Source organism: Anabrus simplex, chromosome 1, assembly GCF_040414725.1.
Source record: "Anabrus simplex isolate iqAnaSimp1 chromosome 1, ASM4041472v1, whole genome shotgun sequence".
Taxonomy (NCBI): domain Eukaryota; kingdom Metazoa; phylum Arthropoda; class Insecta; order Orthoptera; family Tettigoniidae; genus Anabrus; species Anabrus simplex.
In genome coordinates this window covers 584,128,029-584,154,232 of record NC_090265.1, presented here as the reverse complement: position 1 = coordinate 584,154,232, position 26,204 = coordinate 584,128,029, and the positions used below count along the sequence as shown (strand labels likewise).

Sequence of the window (26,204 nt, the reverse complement as noted above, 5' to 3'; positions counted from 1 at the left end):
TAGTAAGCTGTCTCTTATCGATGGCCGCGCGTATATCGTCCGTAACTCTCAGCAGAGCCGTAGTAGTACTATGGCCTTTCTTGAAGCCAGATTGGTAGGGATTTAGGATGTGATATTCAGACATATATTCACATATCTGCTCATGAACAATTCTTTCTAATGCCTTACTAAGTGCACAGAGGATATTGATAGGCCTAAAATCACTACAGACTGTTGGGATTTTCTTTTTGGGCACAGGACGTACATTGGCACGCTTCCATTCTGAGGGATACACTCCATTCTGTAGAGAGAAGTTAAATAAATGCACAAGGGCAGGAAGAAATATGTCAATGCAATTAGAAATCATGGATATTGAGATATTATCTGGACCTTTAGCTTTAGTTCGAATTGATCTGACTGCTTTTTCTACTTGTGAAGGGTGTACGTACATGAAATAGAATTTATCTCTGTTACTTGGAGTGACAGATCTATAATGTTTGGTAGTTTCTGATACTTTCGGAGAGTTGAAGTTATAGACTGATGCCATATAATATTCACTTAATTCGGATGGAGTAACAGGCATCTGGCTATCTTGAGAGTGACTGGCTCCAATACCAAGTGATTTTGCAGCACGCCAAGAAGCTGAGGTGCTCTTACAGTTACGGAAGATGTTGTACGTATACTTCACTTTAGCGTTTCTAATGACTTGTTTTGTCTCATTACGCAAGACCCTGAATTGCTCGTAATCATCTGGAAGTTTTGTTTTAATAAATTTCTTCCTAGCTCTGTCCCGTTTACTTATCAATTCCTTAATACGCTTATTGAACCATGGCGTTGACTGGTGTTTTACGAGAATTCTTTTTGGGGGCGCATGCTTGTCATAAAGAAAAAGTACAAAGCTGTTGAAGAGAGAGACTTTTTGATCTATGTCATTAGACTGGAAAAACACATTCCAGGGTAGTAATTCAGCGTCAGCACGAAACTTGTTTACGTCAAATTTACTGAAGTCTCGAACAAGAATTGTTTTCGGAATCTGTTTTGGCGTGGATAAATTGAATACAGCATATAGCAAATCATGACCAGAAAAACCGGCAGCTGGTTCCTGTCCGTATTCTACTACCAACTCATTGCAGTTGGATGAGATTATGTCAAGAGTGTTATCGGAAGTGGCAGTATGAAAGGTTGGATTGAATGGAAGGCAGTCGAGGTTACAAGCGTTGAGCACATCGCGTATGTTATTGCTTTCAAACGTCCCAGTGCCGAAACGAGCATTAACATCTCCCACAACGAATACATATTTATAATTCATAACATGAGAATACATATCGGTCAAGAATGTATCCATGAACCCTACTTTTGGTGGACGATATATACAAGCGAAAAGAATTTTAGTGTCTGAAAGGGCTATATCAAGGATTATGTACTCAGGTTTCTTATTGTACTCTCCAGGAGATTTGCTAAGTACACTGCATTTTATGCTGTTCTTCAAGTAAACTGCAACACCACCAGCGGCTCTGTTTATTCTGTCATTACGGAAAATATTATACCCATCGAGACAGACGGCAGAATCAGGTACTGAAGGTTTGAGAAATGTTTCACTTACTGCAATAATATCAAACGAACTCTTGCCAAAAATGTGCCGGAACTCAGATATATGGGAGGAGTCAACAAGAGACTGAGAATTTATATGAATGACCTTAAGATTTCTTGTGTTTCTCACACTAACACCGTGTAGTAAGTCAGATAAGACACACTCATTACTTGTCATGAGTACAATATAGTAAAAAAGATTAAACACAATAGATAAATAACAGATCGTTCAAGAGGTATGATGTTGTTAGTAGCCTATATCAATATAAGAATAATTTAAGAATTTGGAAATTATGTGATGAAGTGAAATAAAAAAGTGTAGAAAATGTGTATAAAATCAATCGCGTTAGCAATTATTTCTAAATGTAAAAGAAATTATAACTAATATACTACACTAAATAGAATGGTTGCGAAAGAGAAACTTTTGAATTGTTAGCCTCACCAGAATTATCTTTACTTCTCGTCCAAGGTAATTCCAGTAATCAAGTGATGCACAGGAATACGAATTATCGCGCCGCATCATTTCAGTGGAGCTGGGTAGCGTTTCTTCAGTTCCTCGAGGTCCCGTTCCGTCTTCACTCGATGTTTCACATCACCAACGCGCACCATTATGACACCATCCATAGTCCACACTGAATTTAGTCCGAAATGGCTTACAGCACGTTTGAGAATGTCAGTACGGGTCTTAGTTAGGTCCTCCCGTATGGTTATACCACTATTCTTTAACAGCCTCTTTGATTTGAAGACTGCATTTCGGTAGGCGTATGAAACAAATTTCACAATGATGGGCCTGGTTTTGTTGTGACTTCTGGCACCAACTCTGTGCGAACGGTCGATCATCGCGGGATCAAGTGGAACATTGATCCGAGTGGCAATCTCCTGAATGCGCTTGTCCGTGTCTTCTCCTGAAGTTTCAGGTACTCCAAATATACGTAAACTGTTCCGACGTTGATAACTTTCCAGCTCATCTGTCCTATCGTCTAACTGCCGTTGAAGATCAGTTATTGCCTCGTCACGTTTGGTGAGTTCACATTTTAATTCTCTGATTACATCAGTATTAAAATCAATACTTTCTTTAAGTTTCTGTATGACCTTATCGGCTACTCTGTCTACAAGTTCGTCGAGGAGTGAACTGTTCTTAATGAGGTTATCCACCGTTAGTGACACCGTAGTATCTATAACCTCCCTGCTTACGCTGGTTTGCAAAGTGTCCGATCGGGTGCACTGATCATCGCAGGTCAAGATGTTGGCAGCGCTGTTCTGTGAATTTAGAGGACGGTTGATGCTCTTCACTTGTTCTCGCGTAGTTTCAGTAGTTGCCACATGAGAGCGTGGGCTGTCACTGTTTATGTCCTTGCCTTTAGAGAGTGGGGTGGCACTACTGCTCGCGGGCTGGGCGATACGGGCTTTAGCCTTCACTTGTTTACGTGAGTTACCCATTGTAATTCAAAAAACTTTTACAAATTACTTACAAATCACGATACCTTCTTCCAAGTGAAGTACTTCTGCACATGCACAAGTTAAAGCACCACTGAATGCACACTTGATATATACTTAACACCGTCTTATAACACCTTCACAAAGATAAATACTGGAGAGGCTCACACTCGCGTCTATACCACCATGTGGAGAGAGAGAGAGAGAGATGGTAGTGAGGGGAAGGATGTCTTGGAGGGATGGGGAAGAATGCTTAAAAAGTGATTGATAACTTGTCCTTAACTAAAAATATTGTTAAAAATTCTCTTCTTCCAATAAGATAAAAACGTCGTTTAAGTCTCTTTTATTTAGCTTCTTTTCGGAAGCGTTTTTTGAAGAAAAAACACTGATTAACTTTTCACCAATTAACTTTCCGCCTCCGTAGCGTAACGGTTAACTTGTTTTTATTACAAAGGTAGATTCTATGTTTTACATGATAATAATAATAATAATAATAATAATAATAATAATAATAATAATTGTTACCGTGTTTTGGTGGTAGGTAGAGGTGAAAGAAGGTGCGGGCGTGAATGAGTCTCAAACTACGGAATCAAAGTTACTATAAAATTTAACAAGGTTATATTTTCTTTTCAAAATTAAGTAATAACAAAGAACAGGTACTTAGTAGCCGAAACACAATTTGAAATGTACAATTACAGAGATTACAGAATTTGGGCTTCGAGCCCTGAGTTCACAATTCTTGAGCAACTAGCCCAACTTTCCGATATACAAAATTTTAACCAAGGGGCAGAAGACCCCAATCAAACCCTGGAGCACTTGCTCCAAATTACACAGTAAAGCCTCCCCGAGGCATACAAAATTGAATTCCAAAAGCGCAATCTGCTCTCAAAGTGTAAGCCAATCACAGGCCACACCAAACTTCACCTTCAAGCTGTCCTCTAAGGACATATACACAGGGGTAAAATACCCAACCTACTGAGGTCTATTAAATGAAAAAGAAGGTTAATTAAATGACCTCTAAAATAACAATTTGGGGAGGAGGCAAACTTGCACTCCTAGTACACTTTGATTAAGACCTACTTGGCACTAGGCCGTTAACACAAGGGCTAATCCCATACTAAAGAGGTGACTTAAGAAGAGAACACTTGTTTTACGTTATCGAAGAATAGGTTGAGAAACTAAGTTCACCTCACAACAATATGAGTGGGAGCTCGAGAGGGTTAGCACTCTCTATCCCAATATGAAGCTTTAAAAGAGAATATATAAAAGAGTAGTTACATTTAGGAAAAGGTTACATGGTAGAACGCTTAGAACCCGCCCCGAAAGTTAAACTGCTGAGCTAGCAAAGAAAGAAGTTATTAATCGGCCATTACCTTGTTGTTGACCGCTGCCGAAGAAAGAGGCGCTTCCCGCCCCCTGCTATGTACTTAACACACTGAAAGATGGAACAGAAGTGGCCCGGAGACCCAAAAATCAGCAGTTTATAACCTCTCGTGGAAGGTTCTAGGCGTTAGGGAAAAGAAAACACCCGCCCACAACGTTTTTATTGGATAGGACCCCGCAACAGATTCAAGTTGGGGGAAGATACCCCTGATTGGTCAGAAATTAATTAAAGAAATTCGGGATTGGTTACATTCATAACAAGGGGAAGAAAGGGGTAAATATTGCCAACTTAAACAATGACAGAAAGAAATTTAACAAAGAACAAACTCTTGAAATTAAATTTTCTCCAACAAAATAGTTCTTTGACTCCGCACTAGGTTGCACTATTGTAGATCTTCAGTAGTGTCCTCTAGAAGAGAAAGTTCACACTTCTTACTTCAAGCGAAACAAAAACACATCAAAAATGACACAGTTCAAAAACTCAAATTTTTCCACATGGTGACATCTTTTGAGAAAGTAAAGAATTAACAGCGTAGATAAAGTTCAGCCCTCCTCCAGCAGAGGAGTTCCAACAGGCGCACATTTTAAATTAACGGAGTGGAGGTGTACCGCCCGGTACAATAATAATAATAATAATAATAATAATAATAATAATAATAATAATAAGCAAGTTAACCAGCTTTTTCCACAAGCCTTCAAGAACAAACGTGAATGGGACTTGAAATAGAAGATTTTAACGCCTTGACTGGAAGCTGACATGTGTTTTAATTAATTTTACTTAAGAAGAAGTTTTAATTATACTTTGTTTTGCTATTCGTTTTACATCGCACCGACACAGGTGTTATGGCGACGATGGGATACGATAGGCTTAGGAATGGGCAGGAAGTGGCCGTGGCCTTAATTAAGGTACAGCCTGGTGCGAAAATAGGATGCCACGTAAAACCAACTTCTGGGCTGCCGACAGTGGGGTTCGAACTCACTATCTCCCGGACGCAAGCTCACAGCTGCGCGCTCCTAACCGCACGGCCTAATCATACTTTAATAACATCTCAAGTAGTTCGTTGGTGAAAAGTTAATCAGTGTTTTTTTTTTCAAATATGCTTCCGAACCGAAGCTAAAAAAATGATACTTAAAATACGTTTTTATATTCTTATTGGAAGATGAGAATTTTTTAACAATATTTTTTTTTTTTTGCTATTTGCTTTACGTCGCACTGACACAGACAGGTCTTACGGCGACGATGGGACAGGAGAGGGCTAGGAGTGGGAAGGAAGCGGCCATGGCCTTAATTAAGGTACAGCCCCAGCATTTGCCTGGTGAGAAAATGGGAAACCACGGAAAACCATCTTCAGGGCTGCCGACAGTGGGGTTCGAACCTACTATCTCCCGAATACTGGATACTGGCCGCACTTAATTAAGCGACTGCAGCTATCGAGCTCGGTAACAATATTTTTAGTCAAGGACAAGTTATTAATCACTTTCTAAGCATTCTTCCCCATTCCTCCATATCCCCCCCCCCCCACTTCCCTACCACTATCCTCCCTCAGTAGACAAAAATTTTAAGTTTCCCATGAGAAGTTATCAAGACTAATACGAGAACATATATTGTGCATACTTTTACCTTGTTTACACCTAAAATTACGTGAATGTAGCTGATGATGACTGCAAAACAGTCGAAACATGTACTATTAATCTATATATATAAAATAAGATTCTTGTCTGTACATTGATCAGAATTTGAAAATCATGGTATTTCTGTATCGGTAATGTCCACAGTAACAAGGAAATACACTTTTTACTTTTCCGTAATGTCTGTCTGTCTGTCTGTCTGTCTGTCTGTCTGTCTGTCTGTCTGTCTGTACAGGCATCACTAGAAGAGGATAACGAGAATTTAATGAAAATCGGTATGCAAAGTCAAGGAATAAGTCGCTACAATCCAGGCTATAAATAATTTTATTCACGCTGATTGAAATGGTAATTTAGGGGAAGGCATAAAATTGTATTTTCGAATATTTATGTTATTAGCGGTCCTATCTGAATAAAAATTGGTGTACAAAGTCAAGGAATAAGTCGCTATAATCTAGGCTATAAATAATTTTACTCACGCTGAGTAAAATGGTAGTTTAGGCAAGGCATAAAATTTAATTCTTAAATATTTACATTATTAGTGGTCCTATCTCACTGAAAATCTGTGTGCGAAGACAAGGGATGAGCCACTACAATATAGGATATAAATCATTTAATTCGCGCTTTGTGAAATGGTAGTTTAGTGGAAGGCCTAAAACTTAATTCGTAAATATTTATATTATTATTGGTCGCATCGATAAATACTACATAACCAAAGTTATATATTATTAAATTTCCTACCATTTATGTCTAATACATTTTACCGCACCGGCTGTGATAACACAGATAATCATGAATTTGTATTTTTGTTGCTAAGTCCATATCAACGCCGAGCCACGAGAAAATGGGTTAAGAGAATTTGATGAAAAACGGTATGTAGAGTCGGGAATAAGAAACTATAGTCTAAGCTGTAAACAATTTTATTCACCCTGGATGAAATTGTAGTTTATGGGAAGGCTCCTAAAATATAATTTTTAAATGCCTATCTTACAGGTCCTATCGAAAAGTACTACATAACAAAAGTTACAGAGAATAAAATTTCCGGTCATTTATGTTTTATTCAGTTTTAACGTAGCGAGTATGATCCGGAAGAAAACTAAATGTGAAGGCCTGCAATATCGAAAGCGCATTACATTGATCAAGAATAAGATTACATTGACCATTGTTTGTTGTGATGTTCTTTGTTTCTTATACTGCCTCTCAACTCCGATAGATGGGATTACTGCAGCGTACTGAGTGTTAATAGCCTGACCGAATATTGGCGGGTAATAGCTGGGAAGTTAGAAATCTTTTTTCTTTATTATGTCATTCCTCTGGTTCATACATTTTCTGATACAGCTGGTACGTAACACACTGGTTCATCACAGGATTCCAGCTATTCGATCCCTACTCTGACGCGCTGTTTTGAATGAGCGGTGGGCGTACATAAGGCAGAGGCTCACTTAGTAGAGCAGTAGTAGTATTGCCTGGTCTAGAATAATATTTAGGGCTATTCCAAATTATAGCACCACAATTCACTTATTCTTCTTATTCTTCTTCTTCTTAAGACGCCGTCTCCGAGCGGAGGTTGGCGATCCACATAACAAGTCTGATCTTGACAGCGCTGAATGGTATGCCACTTCTGAAGTACAGAAGTGCCATCTTCTAAGGTCTTTCAGCCATGAATTTCTTCTTCTCCCAACATATTTCTTCCCCTGTATCCTTTGATAATAAACTGTAATAATTGATACCCCTCATGATATGTCCTAGGTATTGTGTTTTCCTCTGTTTTATGGTGAGCAGTAGTTCTTTTTGCTTTTTCATCTGACGAAGGACCTCGGCATTTGAGATTTTCATTACCCAGGATATCCGCAAGAGACGGCGATGCAGGAACATGTCGAAGGCATCAATACGTTTTTCTATGATTGGATCCAGAGTCCAGCTTTCACATCCATATAGGAGAATATAAAATATATAACAGCGGATCATACGAATTCGTAGCTGGAGACTGAGATCTGACCTCACAAAGAATTTCTTCATGGTAATGAATTGTTTCCTGGCCTGATCAATTCTAGATATTATCTCTCGTTTGGAGTTACGTTGGTCATCCAAGATGGTACCTAGATATTCGAGAGAAGACACTTGCTCAACTATTTTATCTTTTAATGTGAGATTTGTCCGGATTGTCTTCTTAGAGAACACCATCAGGTTCGTCTTTGAGGGGTTAAAATATAATCCAAACTCTTCACTGTGCTGAACTAAGGAGTTTATCATGCACTGAAGGGCAGGCATGTCATCAACTATTACAACAGTATCATCTGCATATCTGATGTTGTTGATGATTTTCCCCGTTAACTTTGATCCCACCATAGTCTGCCAATGTTTCTTTAAATATTGCCTCTGAGTAAATGTTAAACAACAGAGGTGACAGTACACAACCCTGGCGGACGCCCTTGCCGATCGAAGCAGTTTCTGAAGTTCCTTGATCAGTTTTGACATTTGCAAATTGATTCCAGTACAGGTTACTGATTATACGTAAGTCACCGGAGACAATACCTGTTGATCTCAGAATCTCTATCAGCTTATTGTGCCAGACACAATCAAAAGCTTTCTTATAGTCTCAAAATTTATAAGAAAAGCTTATTCTTCTTCTTCTTCTTCTTCTTCATTTTTTATTAAATTCTGCATTCATTTTATTCCAAATTAGCAGTGAAGAGGGAGTTTCTCCTCTGGCTTGGAGGAAAAATTTGCTTCCAAGTCAGATAGATTTATACCCCGCCAGTGTAGTGAGAATTGATACCTTCCGACTCATCGGGTACTCCTAGGAGACAGATTAGTAAAAGGACATATTTTTTGTCCTGGACTCTTCACTATTCGACCCCTCCAGGCGAAAAAAGACGAAGAGTGTTCACGAATCACGGATGTCTGTGGCTTGGACATTCCAGCTCTTTAACTTTGGACTGTTAGATCGGCAGCTTAGTCCTGTTCAGTAAAAGTGAGAAAATGTGTCGTTTTTCATTTGATCGAGTATTTCATATGAAAGCAATGTTTTACTCGCGCCATTCCTACTGACGTCATTGTAATGTATGTTCATTTCAGTTGGGAAAACTACTAAGACAGTCTTTCTGAGGATGTAAAAATGCAGGCGGAGAGTGAGTGTCTACCATTATAATGAAAGCTCCCCAACCTGATTGTGACTGATGGTAGGCAAGCGGGCCTACCATTACAGTGGAAATTCCCGAACTCAGACTTCATATGAGAAAAGATGTTTTGTGACCTTGCCGTCGCGTTTCTAGGATAACGTTAAGAGCTATGCAATTTCATAAAATCTTGCTCACAACGTGTACACTACCCAAGCTAGAATTCTGTACACAATGTAGAATTCCGTAGTGAAGCACGGGTACATACATCAGCTAGTGATTTTATAAAATTGCCAAAGGCAAATAAATGTATCGATTAGATGGTTAAATATTTCTTTGATTGTTAGATTGGCATATCGATACGGATATAAAATGGATAGTTTGTAATGGCCTTGAGCCAGATTGTTCAGAGATGGGTTCAGCAATTAGCAGATGTGAAATACTCTTTCGTGCCATGCCACCCAACGCTTCGTAAAGGAGAGATAGCCGTGAAATATGTAGAAATTTTTGCTTCTTTCACCTGAGCACTTCTGAGTGTACATTCTGACCTAAGATGTATCATTGAACAGAGGATCTTACGCCCGACATACCGGTTATATTGTGCTAGACTTACGACAACATTAGGATGAAAGTTACAGCTGTACGAAGTTTTGAAATTTGCTGATTGTTTTGGAACATATACGTGGGCTGTGTATAGTGTATCCGTGATGATGTTACAGACTCTCAGGGATGATGGAGGATGGTAAATACTGTAGATCTATTTGAGATCAGGAACCATATTCCGGAAACGATCGAGTGAAAAGTTAAGCAAAATTCCACTCATTTAAGTCAGTTTACCTGTAAAAGTTTCACAAGCTGCTCCATTTACAACAATGCTCGAAATTGCGTCCCCCTGCGTCAATGCACGCATGGCATCGTCGCACAAAGCTCTGTCGTACCCGTTCGAATATCCCCGTTGTCGTTTGAACAGCGTCGCAGGCAGCGAGAATTCTTGCCAAGAGATCCTCTTCAGTCTCGGCAGGTGACTCATACACAAGGCTTTTCACATGGCCCACAAGAAGAAATCAAGTGGGATGAGATCAGGTGAAGAAGTGGGCCAAGAAACAGGACCTCCTCTTCCTATCCACTTTGCAGGGAATATCTAGTCGAGGTGTTCACGAACCGTCAGTCAAAAGTGAGGTGGGGCTCCATTATGTTAGAACCACATCTGTTAACGAAGGGCAAGTAGAATGGGTTCCACAAACGTGGGTAGTATCTACCTGAACATCTCAGAGCATCTCTGACACCCCGGCGTCTGTTAAGAACAGACGGACGTTCAACTACTTGGATTATTAATAACTTTTGACTCGAACGTTTCAGGACTACGGTTTCTTATTTCAAATTGATCCATTTTCTGTGCTCCATCATATCTGAAAGTTTGTAGCATCATCACGGATACACCCTCCATTAGTATCTATCCTTGTCGCTAGATAACCATCCAGGTTAGTTGGCAATAATAATAATAATAATAATAATACCGGGCGAGTTGGCACTGCCGTTAGGAGCGCGCAGCTGTGAGCTGGCATCCCGGAGATAGTGGGTTCGAACCCCACTGTCGGCAGCCCTGAAGATGGTTTTCCGTGGTTTCCCATTTTCACGCCAGGCAAATGCTGCGGCTGTACCTTAATTAAGGGCACGGCCGCTTTCTTCCCATTTCTAGTCCTTTCCCATCCCGTCGTCGCCATAAGACATATCTGTGTCGGTGCGACGTAAAAGAAATGGCATAATAATAATAATAATAATAATAATAATAATAATAATAATAATAATAATAATAATAATAATAATCTGTTCTTTACGCCTCTGAATGTTTCGTGATGACCAGGAAAGGGCCTCTCAGGAAACTAGAACTCAAGAAAAGGAAGATCTTGAGGAGAATATTGGCACCAGTAAGAGAAGAGGGAGGCACCTACAGAATTCGGCACAGCGATTAGCTATACGAACATCAGGAAGACAACGTCACGAGTAGAGGAAAAAGGCGCTTAGTCCTCTATGGGCACCGAGCACGCATGAACCGCTGCAGATTTACCAGCAGGATTTTCGCTATGGCAGGTAGAGGAAAGGCATCCAGGAAGAGTGGATCTCTGCGGTCAAGTCGGATCTGGAACAGCTGGGGATCCTGCATGAATCCGTACATGACCGTCCACAGTTTCGGGAATGCATCCAACGGGAATTTTTCCAACGTCACTTAGGCCTACTAGTAGGAAGAATACAGGGAACAGCGAACTTAATGTGGATGGAGGAAAGAAAGCTAGCTCACAGCCAGAAAATGAAGGAATAATGGAAGAGGAGAAAAAGGAAGGCCCAAGTAACGTGAAGATACGAGCTCCGTGGTCCTCAGTAGGCGCAAATGATAAAGAAGGAGAATAATGATATAACAGCCGTAAAGACGAAACCAGTTAACCGGCTTTTCTTCCTTTCATTTTATTTATGTATTTATTTACTGACGTGACAAATGCTCACTACGATGTAATTTGACTCTTACGATCTTGTAAATAAAATTGTATTAAATTTAATTGGCTATGTAAAATGTCATTCTTCACCTAAAACCAGATTTACATCTCGTGACATCACGATAACCCGGCGTAACAGTGTCTCGTCTGTGCCCACCCGTACTATTTTTTAAGGAATAGCCCTTAGACCAACTAGAATGACTTACGGAATTTGGGATGCTGCTTAGGGCATAATATCAGATACTTTTTTCCAATTCATTCTTTCCAATAAATTCAGTTCCAAAAATTGTTGTCCCCGTTAAATGTTGATCCCTGAGCAAAATATTTTCAAACACGCATGTTACAAACTCATTAAAATGTTATATTATATTGTGTCCAGTGGATTTTAAGTACACGTTATACTGCTGGAATTTGGAAAACAATGTTTAAAACGCTGGACTCTGTAATTTCTTGACGGCGTCATGGAAACTTTCTCACCTCTCACCTCGTTGACCAAGCTGTAGTTACTGGAATATTGTGTCAGTGTCTGCGCATTACTTTTGTAGTTCGGTTAAGAACTGATAAAGTCTTGGATATAGGCGTCCCAGATCAGTTTGTGGGCGTTTATAGTACCCCTCGGAAAGCCCTCGAAAGTCAATAAAGCACTGCATCATTTAGGTTCTATCTTTATAATGGATATTGTAGAGGAATTGCTTGTTGGCATCTCCTTGTAATTTTTCTGCGAATGTGAGTAATTTCAATATATTCACTAAATGGAAGGATTTACTGTTGATCATGAAGTGGTGGACAACTTCCGATTGGGGTAAAAACGCGAAATCACACATCATTTTCCCTATTTTTCATTGATTACCTGCTGAGTTACCCATCATTGTTTTTTTTTGTTTTTTTGCTAGTTGTTTTACGTCGCACCGACACGATAGGTCTTATGGCGACGATGGGACAGGAGAGGGCTAGGAATGGGAAGAAAGCGTCCGTCGCCTTAACTAAGGTACAGGGCTGCCGACAGTGGGGTTCGAACCCACTATCTCCCGAATACTGGATACTGGCCACACTTAAGCGACTGCAGCTATCGAGCTCGGTCCATCATTGTTGGAAAGGCATAGATTTCCACACAAGGTAGCTAAAGTGGATATATAAATTTAGAGCATGTCATAAAATTGCTGAAGTGCGGAAACAGCAGGCTCATTGAAGACTCCCTGATGATGGACTTCTAATGCCGGTCAGAATACTATCCATCGCCCTCTTGAGTGATTAGTTGATCAAAACTCATGAATACCGTTTTTAACATAGTTTTTCTCTTATAAATCATGAGAGCCACTTCAGAGAAACCCATAGTTCATGCACTGCGTGACCACTCTGGAAAGCTCTCTGTCACTACCTTTTTCCTGACAATCCATCGCTAACGACCTTATCAATCTCTTAGACTCGTGCCACAACTGTACACACAAACAACGCATCTGATGCTCAACCAAGGACATAAAACAAAGAGTTTGTCCAAATATTTGTCCTTCGAATTTCAAGTGAAATACACGTTATATAATGTCGTGATGATCATTGGGTGCCGGACCGTTTAAAAAAAGAAAATTGACCGGGCTGAGTGGCTCAGACGGTTGAGGCGCTGGCCTTCTGACCCCAGCTTGACAGGTTCGATCCTGGGTCAGTCCGGTGGTAATTGAAGGTGCTCAAATACAGTAGTCTCGTGTCGGTAGACTTACTGCCACGTAAAAGACCTCCTGCGGGACAAAATTACGGCACCTCGGCGTCTCCGAAAACCGTAAAAGTAGTTAGAGGGACGTAAAGCCATTATTATTATTATTATTATTATTATTATTATTATTATTATTGTACCGGGCGGTACACCTCCACTCCGCTAATTTAAAATGTGCGCCAGTTGAAACTCCTCTGCTGGAGGAAGTCTGAACTTTATCTATGCTATTAATTCTCTACTTTCTCAGAAGATGTCACCATGTGGAAAAATTTGAGTTTTTGAACTGTGTCATTTTTGATGTGGTTTTGTTTCACTTGAAGTAAGAAGTGTGAACTTTCTCTTCTAGAGGACACTACTGAAGATCAACAATAGTGCAACCTAGTGAGGAGTCAAAGAACTATTTTTTTGGAGAAAATTTAATTTCAAGAGTTTGTTCTTTGTTAAATTTCTTTCTGTCATTGTTTAAGTTGGCAATATTTACCCCTTTCTTCCCCTTGTTATGAATGTATCCAATCCCGAAATTCTTCTATTAATTTCTGACCCATCTGGTGTATCTTCCCCCAACTTGTATCGGTTGCGGGGTCCTACCCAATAAAATTATTGTGGGCGGGTGTTTTCATTCCCCTAACGCCTAGAACCTTCCACGAGAGGATATAAACTGCTGATTTTTGGGTCTCCGGGCCACTTCTGTTCCATCTTTCAGTGTATTAAGTACATAGCAGGAGGCGGGAAGCGCCTCTTTCTCCGGCAGCGGTCAACAATAAGGTAATGGCCGATTAATAACTTCTTTCTTTGCTAGCTCAGCAGTTTAACTTTCGGGGCGGGTTCTAAGTGCTCAACCATGTAACCTTTTCCCTAAAATGTAAAAACAACTGGTATCTATTCTATTTTCAAACGACATATCGGGATAGAGAGTGCTTAACCCTCTCGAGCTCCCACTCATATTGTTGTGAGGTGAACTTAGTTTTCTCAACCTATTCTTCGTTAACGTAAAACAAATTGTTCTCTTCTTAAGTCACCTCTTTAGTATGGGATTAGCCCTTGTATTAACGGCCTAGGGCCAAGTAGGTCTTAATCAAAGTGTATTAGGAGTGCAAGTTCGCCTCCTCTCAAATTGTTTTAGAGGTCATTTAATTAACCTGCTTTTCATTTAATAGACCTCAGTAGATTGGGTATTTTACCCCTGTGTTTATGTCCGTTGAGGACAGCTTGAAGGTGGAGTTTGGTGTGGCCTGGGAGAGGCTTAAATTTGAGAGCAAGTGGCTCTTTTGGAAACGGAGTGTTGTATGCCTCGAGGAGGCTTTACTGTGTAATTTGGAGCAAGTGCTCCAGGGTTTGATTGGGGTCTTCTGCCCCTTTGTTAGAATTTGTATATCGGAAAGTTGGGCTAGTTGCTCAAGAATTGTGAACTCAGGGCTCGAAGCCCAAATTCTGTAATCCCTGTAATTGTACATTTCAAATTGTGTTTCGGCTACTAAGTACCTGTTCTTTGTTATTACTTAATCTTGAAAAGAAAATATAACCTTGTTAAATTGAACATTAACTTTGATTCCGTAGTTTGAGACCCATTCACGCCCGCACCTTCTTACACCTCTACCTACCACCAAAATACGGTAACTAGTGGTAGCAGAGCGTGGTTGAATGGGTCTCAATTTAGCCCCTTTTGACGGCTAAACATTATTTTTTTTCCGAACTCTAACAATTTTCTCAGTTGCTGGAATTTTTCTTGATTTTGTTTCAAAATTGTTCTGTCACCATGCCCGGCCCTCGCGATGTTCTCCATCTTAACTATTTGCGCAAGGAGGAGTTGATCTATGAATTAACTATTAGAAATGTACAATCTGGAGGCACGGTTGCAGTAGACACAAACAAGCTTAGAGAGTCCCTAGATTTGCCCATTTCCATCCCCAATTTGGGAGAGAAAGAAATTGACGACTCTCTTTCCACGATCACGGAGAATATTACTGGTCTAGCTTCTGTAGTTAGTTTTTTTGATGAAAATGATCCGTCTCCTAATCAAATTAAGCGCGTGCAAGGCAGGCTATATCATTTTTCGAATAGGGTTAACGATCTGTTGTCTCTAAAACTGAATGACGTTCAGAGGAAGGAAGCTAGTACGCTCCTGGAAAATATTTCCGAATTATCTAGTGAGGTCACTCTACTGTTAACTGGGGAAGTTCCTCCCAAATCTGATCAACCCACCATAGTGAATGCAGGTAGTGAGGAAGCGCCTCCCAAGGGAGAAGTTAATAGGATAACCGTTGCTGCTCAAACTATCCCTGCCCCATTGGACAACGAATCTGAACGCCGTGCATCGTTGAGTAACATCCGTTCTGAATTAACTTCCTTGCCATTGAAACCTTTACCTACTATGTCACCCGGGTTTAGCAGCTTGCCTCATCCATTGGCAATGTTGCTCAGAGGTATCTCTAAGTTTTCGGTTAATACCACCAGTGAAGTAATTTCATTTTTAAGATTTCTGGTTGAATTTCAGGATCATGCCCTTGTGTTTTCTCTTTCTCCATGTCAAATTTTGCAAATCATCTATCCTTATGCTATTGGTATTCTCTCTGATAAAATCGTAAGAGCCATTGCCGAGCAATCATCTATCGAGGATTTCCATGCCCACTTGCTAGCTAACTTCATCCCTGCTAGGGCCAGGTCCTCCCTTATTCAGAAGTACTATTATCGGGTACAGCGCCTGGATGAAAACTTGGCAGACTTCATCCAAGATATTAAGTTTTATACTAGGGTGTTTGCCCTTCATTTTCCTGAAGATCAGATCGTACAGGCTATTGTAGAAGGCATTTCACCATCTTATAGGTCATACTTGTGTTTCGCGGCGTGCCCGCAAACTTTCTCTGAACTTGAAGCGTTGGCCGTCTCAGCGGAAGGAGTTAGGTATGCTGATTCTTTGCGTGTGGCAAAAGAACCCCCTCCTTCGTTTAGTAATACTCGGCCTCCACCCCGCCGACCAGTCACACCCCGTAAATGTTATGCTTGCGGGTCGCCTGACCATCTTCGCAATAAATGTCCATTGGTCAAAAGTAGTAGGGCAAATAATGGAGCTGGTTCAGCACTAGGCTGTTTTAAATGTGGGGCCTTCTCACATATCGCCAAGAATTGCCCAAACTCGAATAGCACCCCCTCCTGCTCAACTTCTGGTGCAAATTCTACCTATGCCAATAATAAAAAGTGACTAGTGGCTTCGGCTGAGTCGACTAATCCATCTTCCCGAGACTCAGCCCCTGGTAAACAGGTTGTAAATTCAGGGAACGAGCAATTTTCAAATTCATCTTTTGAAGGTCCCAAAGAGTGTCTTAGGATTGCGGCGGGTTCCCCCGCACCGGTTCCTTTTCTTAAGATTGAGTTAAATAACGAGCCTATTACAGCACTCTTAGATTCAGGCAGTGTCTGTTCGATTATTTCGGCTGAATGGTATTCTAAATTGAAATCTGTTTGTAAACTACCTGACTATGTCTCATCTCCTGTTCAATATGTTTCGGCTAATTCATCCCCATTAGAAATTTTAGGTTCCTTATTGGTCAAAATTCGTATTTTTAAATTCACTTGGAGAGTTAAATTGTTTGTGGCCAAGCTCTTGTCTTGCCCCATTATATTGGGAGCGGACTTTATTTCTCACACTGGTCTCGTGCTCGATCTTCAGAGTAAGTCTTGCACTTTCAAATTTGCCTCTAATTGTAATATCCCTCTATTAAATTGTAAATCTGCATCATGTTCTTCTATTTCGCCTACCCAGGATGAGATGTTGTTAGACCTTAGACATCTACCTGAGGAGCAGGCTGATAGTATTCGTAACCTGTGTCAGTCGTTTCCAGAGGTGTTTTCTGATACTCTTGGTGTTACTGACCTGATAGAATACAAAATTGAGGTCACGGATTCGATTCCTGTCCGTTTTCCACCGTATAGGCTATCTCCACCTAAAATGAAGGCTCTGAAAGAAATTATCGATCAGATGTTGAAGGACGGTATTATTAGGCCCTCTAAGCCGGCGTATTCATCGCCTATTTTTCTAGTCCCGAAACCCCAAGGAGGCTTCAGGCCTGTCATTGATTACAGGGCTCTCAATCGGAAGGTGGTGTTGCAATCTGTGCCCCTTCCTGACCTTCATTCTTGTTTTTCATGGTTTCGTAAGGCCAAGTTCTTTACTATCTTGGACTTGAATCAAGCCTATAATCAAATTCTCCTTGCCGAAGAGTCTAAACATCTTACAGCGTTTGTCACGGACTGGAATTTATACGAATACAACCGCGTGCCTTTCGGGCTCCCCACCGGAGCAGCTGTACTCACTAGGCTACTAGATAGGGTCTTCTCCGACATCAAATTTGAGTACTTATATCACTACTTGGATGATGTCGTCGTATTTTCAGAGACTTTTGAAGAACATCTAGATCATCTGCGAGAAGTTCTCGATCGCCTTCGTAAGGCTGGGTTAACGGTTAAGTTGTCCAAGGTTGCCTTCGCTAAGCCCTCTATGTCTTTCCTAGGGCATATTGTGTCACCTGATGGTGTAGCTGTCGATCATTCTAGAACACAGGCCATCCGTGATTTTAAACCTCCCAAGGACATTAAAGGCATCGCCAGGTTCATTGGTATGGTGAATTTCTTCAGGAAGTTTATTCCTAACTTCGCTAATAGAGCGGCGCCCTTAAACCTTCTTCGTAGGAAAGGCATCAAATTCGAGTGGGGACCTTCTCAACAAGCCGCTTTTGAAGACCTTAAATTAGCTCTTTGTAATGCCCCTGTACTTGCTATGCCTGATTCCTCGAAGAAATTCATTGTCCAAACCGACGCGTCGTCGTCAGCAGTAGCGGCAGTCCTTCTTCAAGAGACTGAACTAGGGAGGCGACCCATCGCCTATGCATCTAGGACTTTGTCGGCTCAAGAAGCCAAGTATTCCATCTATGAGCTCGAAGGTTTGGCAGTCTTATTCGCCTTAGAGAAGTTCCGTCTCTATCTGGAACATGTTAAATTCGACCTGGAGACAGATAATCAAGCCTTAAGCTGGGTCTTAGGTAGGCCGCGTCGTACTGGTCGTATAGCCCGCTGGGCCATCCGTATTTCTGCTTTCCAGTTTGATGTTAGGCATATCAGAGGTACCGAAAATGTTGTGGCTGATGGACTCAGTCGTATGTTTTCAAACGACGTTGAGAACCATGAACCGGTCGACCGTTCATCACCTCCCGAGTCCACACTATTTGATGTTAACGCCATTTTAACTGATGCCCCCATGCTCTTTAGGGATATCGAGAAATACCAACATGAAGATCCGACGCTGGCTCCGATAATGGAAACCCTTTCTTCTGGGGAACATGTCTTCCCTTATGTTCTGAGGAATGGTGTTTTATGTTGCCCTTCGAGGCATGACAAGATGATGAAGGTTGTCGTTCCAGCTGTTCTTGTGCCTATGATCTTCAAGTACTATCATGAGACCCCATTAGGGGGGCATCTTGGAATCTTTAAAACTCGTGAAAAGATTCGTGAAATGTTCATCTGGAAAGGTATGGACGGTGAAATCCGTGAACTAGTAAAGGCTTGTAAATCCTGTTTGATTAGTAAACCCACCATGTCCACCAAGGTAGGCCTTTTGTCTTCGCATCAAGAATCGCGCCCCATGGAACGCCTGTATATTGATTATGTAGGACCCTTCCCCCAGTCGAAGGGAAATGCCAACAAATTCATCTTTGTATGTGTAGATGGTTTTACCAGATTTTCTTGGTTATTTCCGACTAAGCTGGCTACCGCTCAGTCTACCATTACTTGCCTAAATTCTATCTTTGCTTCTTTTGGTCCGTGCCAATATATTGTGTCTGATAACGCTAAGGCATTTACATCAAATCTTTTTCGTAAATTCTGTTTTGACTTATCCATCTCTCATGTAACTACTTCTGCTTATTACCCTCAACCATCTCTGGCTGAACGGGTTAATCGTAATCTCAGGTCCGCACTGATTGCCTATCATCATGATGATCATTCCAGGTGGGACACGTCCCTGCATTGGTTAGCTTTTGCTTTGAATTCGGCGGTTCATGAATCACATAAATTCACTCCAGCTTCTTTGATGTTCAAGTTTGTTCCCAACTCGCCGCTCTCTAACCTCTGGTCTCTGAGTGACATTCTACCCGAGACAATAGATCCGGATAATATTAAAGATCTTTGGAAGAAGGCTAAAGCCAATCTTAAAGTGTCTCACGAAAAGGTCAGGGAAAGATATGATCGTGGACGGAGACCCACCACTTTGAAGGTAGGTGACCAGGTTATGGTCAAGAATTTTGTTCCCGCGGGCAAGCTTGCCCCCAGATTTCATGGGCCTTGTATCATTCTCGATTTTCTTACGCCAGTTACGTTGTTAGTAAGCAATCCAGCCACCGAGAGGATATTTAGGGTTCACCTGTCACAGGTGAAACCAGTGTAAATTTTGTGTTAACTTGCTTCATATAATTTGAAAGGAATATAAAGGTTATATTTTTTTTTGAGTTCAACTTTTAAGGCTTTCTGCCCCTTCTATAATATTTTCTCTTATATGTAAGCCTCTTGTAAAACCTTCCCCGATCCGTTAAACTGCCATTCTGTCCTTGCCTCTGCCATTACCACGCTCCCGTCTCCTGCTTCAATACACACTGTGGCTTGATTTGAGTAAATGCCATGGATATCTGCACGCCGCTGACCCCTCATCCTCTTCACCGAGCCTGTGCCCTTAAAAAAAAAAGATGATGGTCCAACACAATTCTGCCGCCAAGCTTTAATGTTTCAGTGCCCCCGCAGCCGCGCGGCGCCGTGCAGCAACTGGAGCAGAGGACGGGCCCCCTCGGCCCCAGCGAGGACGACGTGTGCACGGCGAGCCGGAGCTCTCCTCCCGGCCAAGGCTGATGTGCGGCGCACGACCTGCTACTTGCCCGCAGCCTGTATATGTTCACCGCGGGCGCGGCGTGCTTCAACACCTCTGCTCCCCTCATAGCGCGGGCGAGCGGTATCTCAGGGTACTTGAGGGGTCCGAGCGGCCTCCTTTGGACGCAAGCCGCAGCGGCCGGTCTGGCCATCCCACTTCATCACCATCAACTACATGAACAGTTACTATAAGCAATGGTGGACTATGCAAAATTTTTCATCACTTTTAAGTATTAAAAGTTTATCTTCTGAACTCAACTTCTACAAACATAAAGACTGTACTTCACCTGCAACAACAAAATTTTGGAACTAAATCAAACCAAATTAAGAAAACCTTATAAATTTTTTTTTTGGCAATTAATCTCCATATCTACATCAAAACTTGGACCTTGTTTCAAACAATTTCATGTGTCATCCCTGGAGGAACTTTTGGGGGGGGAGGTCTGTACCGGGCGGTACACCTCCACTCCGCTAATTTAAAATGTGCGCCAGTTGAAACTCCTCTGCTGGAGGAAGTCTGAACTTTATCTATGCTATTAATTCTCTACTTTCTCAGAAGATGTCACCATGTGGAAAAATTTGAGTTTTTGAACTGTGTCATTTTTGATGTGGTTTTGTTTCACTTGAAGTAAGAAGTGTGAACTTTCTCTTCTAGAGGACACTACTGAAGATCAACAATAGTGCAACCTAGTGAGGAGTCAAAGAACTATTTTTTTGGAGAAAATTTAATTTCAAGAGTTTGTTCTTTGTTAAATTTCTTTCTGTCATTGTTTAAGTTGGCAATATTTACCCCTTTCTTCCCCTTGTTATGAATGTATCCAATCCCGAAATTCTTCTATTAATTTCTGACCCATCTGGTGTATCTTCCCCAACTTGTATCGGTTGCGGGGTCCTACCCAATAAAATTATTGTGGGCGGGTGTTTTCATTCCCCTAACGCCTAGAACCTTCCACGAGAGGATATAAACTGCTGATTTTTGGGTCTCCGGGCCACTTCTGTTCCATCTTTCAGTGTATTAAGTACATAGCAGGAGGCGGGAAGCGCCTCTTTCTCCGGCAGCGGTCAACAATAAGGTAATGGCCGATTAATAACTTCTTTCTTTGCTAGCTCAGCAGTTTAACTTTCGGGGCGGGTTCTAAGTGCTCAACCATGTAACCTTTTCCCTAAAATGTAAAAACAACTGGTATCTATTCTATTTTCAAACGACATATCGGGATAGAGAGTGCTTAACCCTCTCGAGCTCCCACTCATATTGTTGTGAGGTGAACTTAGTTTTCTCAACCTATTCTTCGTTAACGTAAAACAAATTGTTCTCTTCTTAAGTCACCTCTTTAGTATGGGATTAGCCCTTGTATTAACGGCCTAGGGCCAAGTAGGTCTTAATCAAAGTGTATTAGGAGTGCAAGTTCGCCTCCTCTCAAATTGTTTTAGAGGTCATTTAATTAACCTGCTTTTCATTTAATAGACCTCAGTAGATTGGGTATTTTACCCCTGTGTTTATGTCCGTTGAGGACAGCTTGAAGGTGGAGTTTGGTGTGGCCTGGGAGAGGCTTAAATTTGAGAGCAAGTGGCTCTTTTGGAAACGGAGTGTTGTATGCCTCGAGGAGGCTTTACTGTGTAATTTGGAGCAAGTGCTCCAGGGTTTGATTGGGGTCTTCTGCCCCTTTGTTAGAATTTGTATATCGGAAAGTTGGGCTAGTTGCTCAAGAATTGTGAACTCAGGGCTCGAAGCCCAAATTCTGTAATCCCTGTAATTGTACATTTCAAATTGTGTTTCGGCTACTAAGTACCTGTTCTTTGTTATTACTTAATCTTGAAAAGAAAATATAACCTTGTTAAATTGAACATTAACTTTGATTCCGTAGTTTGAGACCCATTCACGCCCGCACCTTCTTACACCTCTACCTACCACCAAAATACGGTAACAATTATTATTATTATTATTATTATTATTATTATTATTATTATTATTATTATTATTATTATTATTATTATTAAAGAACATTTCCATTTCATCCCACTTTTGGGTTACTGTAACTGTAATGGAATGGAATAACTAACAACGGCAGAAGTAAGTTGGACATAAAATGCTGACTAGCATAAGCAAGGAGGGCACTTCTTAAGAGAAGAAATTTGCCCAATTCTAACATTGATATAGGAATTAGAGAGACGTTATTGTTCGTCTGGGGCGTGGCGTTGTATGTAAGCGAAAAAAGGACTATAACTACGGTAGCTCAGAAAGAAAATATAAGCTTTTGAAATGTGTTGTTAACAGAAAAATATTGAAGGTGAGGCGAGTAGATCGAACCGAATGAAGAGATACTGAATCGAATTGGTGACAGGAGATCGATTTGGCTAAATTTGACGAGAAAAGACAGAATGATAGAACAAATCTTACCCAGAACTTGTTCGGTTGGTTTTTGAGGGAAGTGAAGGTGGTAAGGACGGTAGAGGTAATAATTAAAAACATTATTGATAAGACAAACATTAATACCAAAATCATAAACTGAGTAATACTCAAATCACCATGTATATATGCATTACTATAAATAATTACTAAAGCCGAAATAAATAGTAAAAACCCTATAAATAAAAATTATTTTCAATCAAATAAAAAAGTCATAACAATTGAGCTTCTATTTAAATTCAATACTTCCCACTCAACAAAAATCACTAAATCATACATAATAAAATAAAATCCCATTATAATTAAAATTATCGCCACAATAAGCAAAAATAAAAACTCAAAAACAAATAGACAATCATCATAAAATGGTTTAAAGTAGTTGCCTACATCTTTGGAATCAGAAAACGACATTTTATATTAAACTATTTAAACATAATCACAACATACATAAATCTCCCCTTAATATAAGGTACGAATATGACAAGCGGATTAGAGCAGATCTAGGATGTAGTAGTTTATGTTAACACAGGATAGGGTGGCATGGAGAGTTGCTTCAAACCAGTCTATGAAATGATGACTTGAACAACAAGAACAACATGTATTTTTTTAAATGAAAACATAATTTTTACAACTGCATTTGAATGTTCCTGAAGATGATATAGTATTTCCAATGAAATGTGTCACATAAACGCTCAGATTTTGTGTAGAATTTATGGATATCGGAAAAGTCTTCTAGGGATACCAAACTCGTTCGCAGCTTTCGGATATCCCATTTTCTTCTCACGCACTCACTTGATAGCTTTGTTGATGGATCTCATTTATCTCATTATCTGTGGTCTGGCGATAAAGGTTTATCATTAATCTGGCATAATCTGGATAGATAAAAATAAAAAATACTACTAATTAAAATTAAAAGCGATATATGCCCTTAGTCATGAATGAATTATATATAGTCTGCCTCCTTGCTTCTTATCATCATCATTACTGGTTTTTCTCGTTACTGAGTGTTGAGACCTCATAAATCTGACGAAATGCATCCATCTAGAGCGGTTTTCAGCTTTCCTTAGCATGATCTGAAGAGGTAGCCCAGCGATCTTCTTCGCCTGGTCTAAGCAGCTACTTGCTGTTCTTCCCCGTGGCCTACTGCCCTCAACTTTGTCTTGTAAAATGGTATTTTCCAAGTTCCTTTCCGAGAATGTGGCCAAGGAAATGGAGGTAACACTCACTCACATGGGAAGATAGACGTTTTGGATACTCAGTTCATTCAGGATGGAAACACTAGTTCTTTTTTCCGTCCAGGGTACAAGCAGCGTTCTCGGCCAACACCGCATGTCAACGGTATCAATTAGACTTTTGTCTATAGAATTAACTGTCCAGGTTTTACAGTCGTACAAAACTAGTGATTCCACCTATCTCATCTTCGTAGCTTTTTATATTGTTCGGTTCTGCCAAATCTTAGTAAGTTTAACCATTGCAAAACGACCTAAAACATTACGTATTTTGATCGCTAATTTACAGCTTCCCGTGTCATTGATGACTGACCCAAGGTTCACAAATTCCTTTACTACCTGCAGGCCCATTAGGCATTCTGTAAGTTGGATTTGACCCTGGCGATCAACTATCATTAGTCTGGTCTTTTTCATGTTTAACTCTAGATCATAGTGGAGGCAAAAATTATTCACTCTTATAAACAGGTCGGTGAGTTTCTCTTCATTTTCAGCTTTAAGGGAAGTGTCATCTACAAATCGCAAGTTGCTAATTTTTCACCGCCAACCGAGATTCCACCATTCCATCCATAGAAAGCTCTCTTGAAGGTACACTATGCACACTAGATGTTATAGAGTTAGGGTGATAATATGCAAGCTTGCTTTACTCCATTTGTCGCATTATAATAACAAAATAATGTATGGTATAGATGTGAGGTAGACGGTTAAAATCGTTCTTGCACACAAATCTTAATGGCACTGCAGTTACCTAAACACGGGAGTGCGTTATGGAATACTTGAAACTTAAGTGATCCATAACCCCTCCGATTTAACGTAACGTTTTACACGTTATTACACGTCACACATTACCTTTCGTATTAAATTCAATTATATTATTTGAGAGCCCTTTAAGGTCCTTCAAAGCTAGACTGGAGTTATAGAATAATAACACAGTTGTCAAAATTGTGCAATGAGTACGCACCTGTGAAAGGTTCCGTACCTCTGCTGGAGAACAATAACTCTTATGGCAGGTGAAGGAACACTGGGGGCCGACTGGGGGCAAGTTGCCTTCTCGCGGCGATTACGCATATTAAAGCAGACTAGTCTCAACGTTGACGTTTAGGGAGCAGCACTTATCAGCGCAGAGAGATATTGTGGTATTCCATAACACTCTACTTATTCCATAAACAAAACCTCCCCTTCTATAAATAAAATCCTAACGACTGTGTGTCTGTACACTATTTTGGAGAAATTTTCATTCATTCTTCCGTTTCAGGTGCAATAATGATCATCTGCATATCTCTTAGCTTTGGTGTCTGTTTGTCTATTGTCTGAGTTCTTATAACTTGAAAACAACTAGATATATTTCTACCAAACTTCATATTTAGAATCCACCTGTCCTTGGGTAGGTTTTAGGGACAATATTGTTTCTAAATCCCTGAACCGACTGGGGGTTTATACGAAACAGGAACTGTTATATTGCACTCCCACAATGTATACACAACCCAACTTAATGGAAATCTAAACTTTTTTTCTCGTGTCCATCATTTCGATACGAGTATTAATATGGGAGATATCATTAACAGGCCATTTTTCAGTCTAACTACGAGCGGAGGTGTTTTTTTAGCTTTTTTATCAATTTGTCTGTTCGTCCGTTGGTTGAGTTCTTATAACTGGCAATCTACTCTATATATCTACCTATAACTTGATATATATGATCTTGGGTAGGTATTAGGGTCAATATTATTTATAAATCCCAGATTGGTTCTGGGGGTTTATAGGAAATCGAAACAGTGATTTTACCCACCCACAAATTATACATGACCAACCTCAATGGAAAACTACCAGCCTTAATGGAAATCAATTTCTATTTTTTTTTCTCTCATGTGCATCTTTTAGATAGGAGGATTTTAAGGGAGTTACCATTAATGGACTGTTTTCCCAGGCTGTCGTGTTATTTCAAGGGTGTCCCTAGAAGACTTTCCCGATATCCATAAATTCTACACAAAATCTGAGCGTTTATGTGACACAATTAATTGGAAATACTATATCATTGAATTCCTCTCTTCAGGGACATTTAGTTAAACCCTTTAAATGAAATGTTCATTGCAAAGTAAATGTAATAAAAGACAGATACGCTACCAAACAAGTTGTGTACTTATTAGAAATGTGACCGAATGTCACAGACTTTATAGTTTATACTAGCGATGTTTGAAAACTACATTTGATTCAGAATGCAGTATAAGCATAAATAACAACGTCGATATGTAACGTTATTTCCAGATTACAAGGTTGAATTGGTATTTCACTATTATGTGGCATAATTAATTCATAACAACCAATAACACA

General features: G+C 40.3%; 1 protein-coding gene across 1 annotated transcript in view; it reads left to right on the top strand.

The window, feature by feature from the left end:
* The window catches only part of LOC136880826 (alpha-1A adrenergic receptor-like), a 336,774-nt gene that overhangs the window by 172,724 nt on the left and 137,846 nt on the right, over positions 1-26,204 (top strand). Inside the window, 2 exon segments of the mRNA XM_068228990.1 lie at positions 2,898-2,907; positions 23,764-23,785. Of these exon segments, the coding sequence (XP_068085091.1) occupies positions 2,898-2,907; positions 23,764-23,785 (32 nt within the window).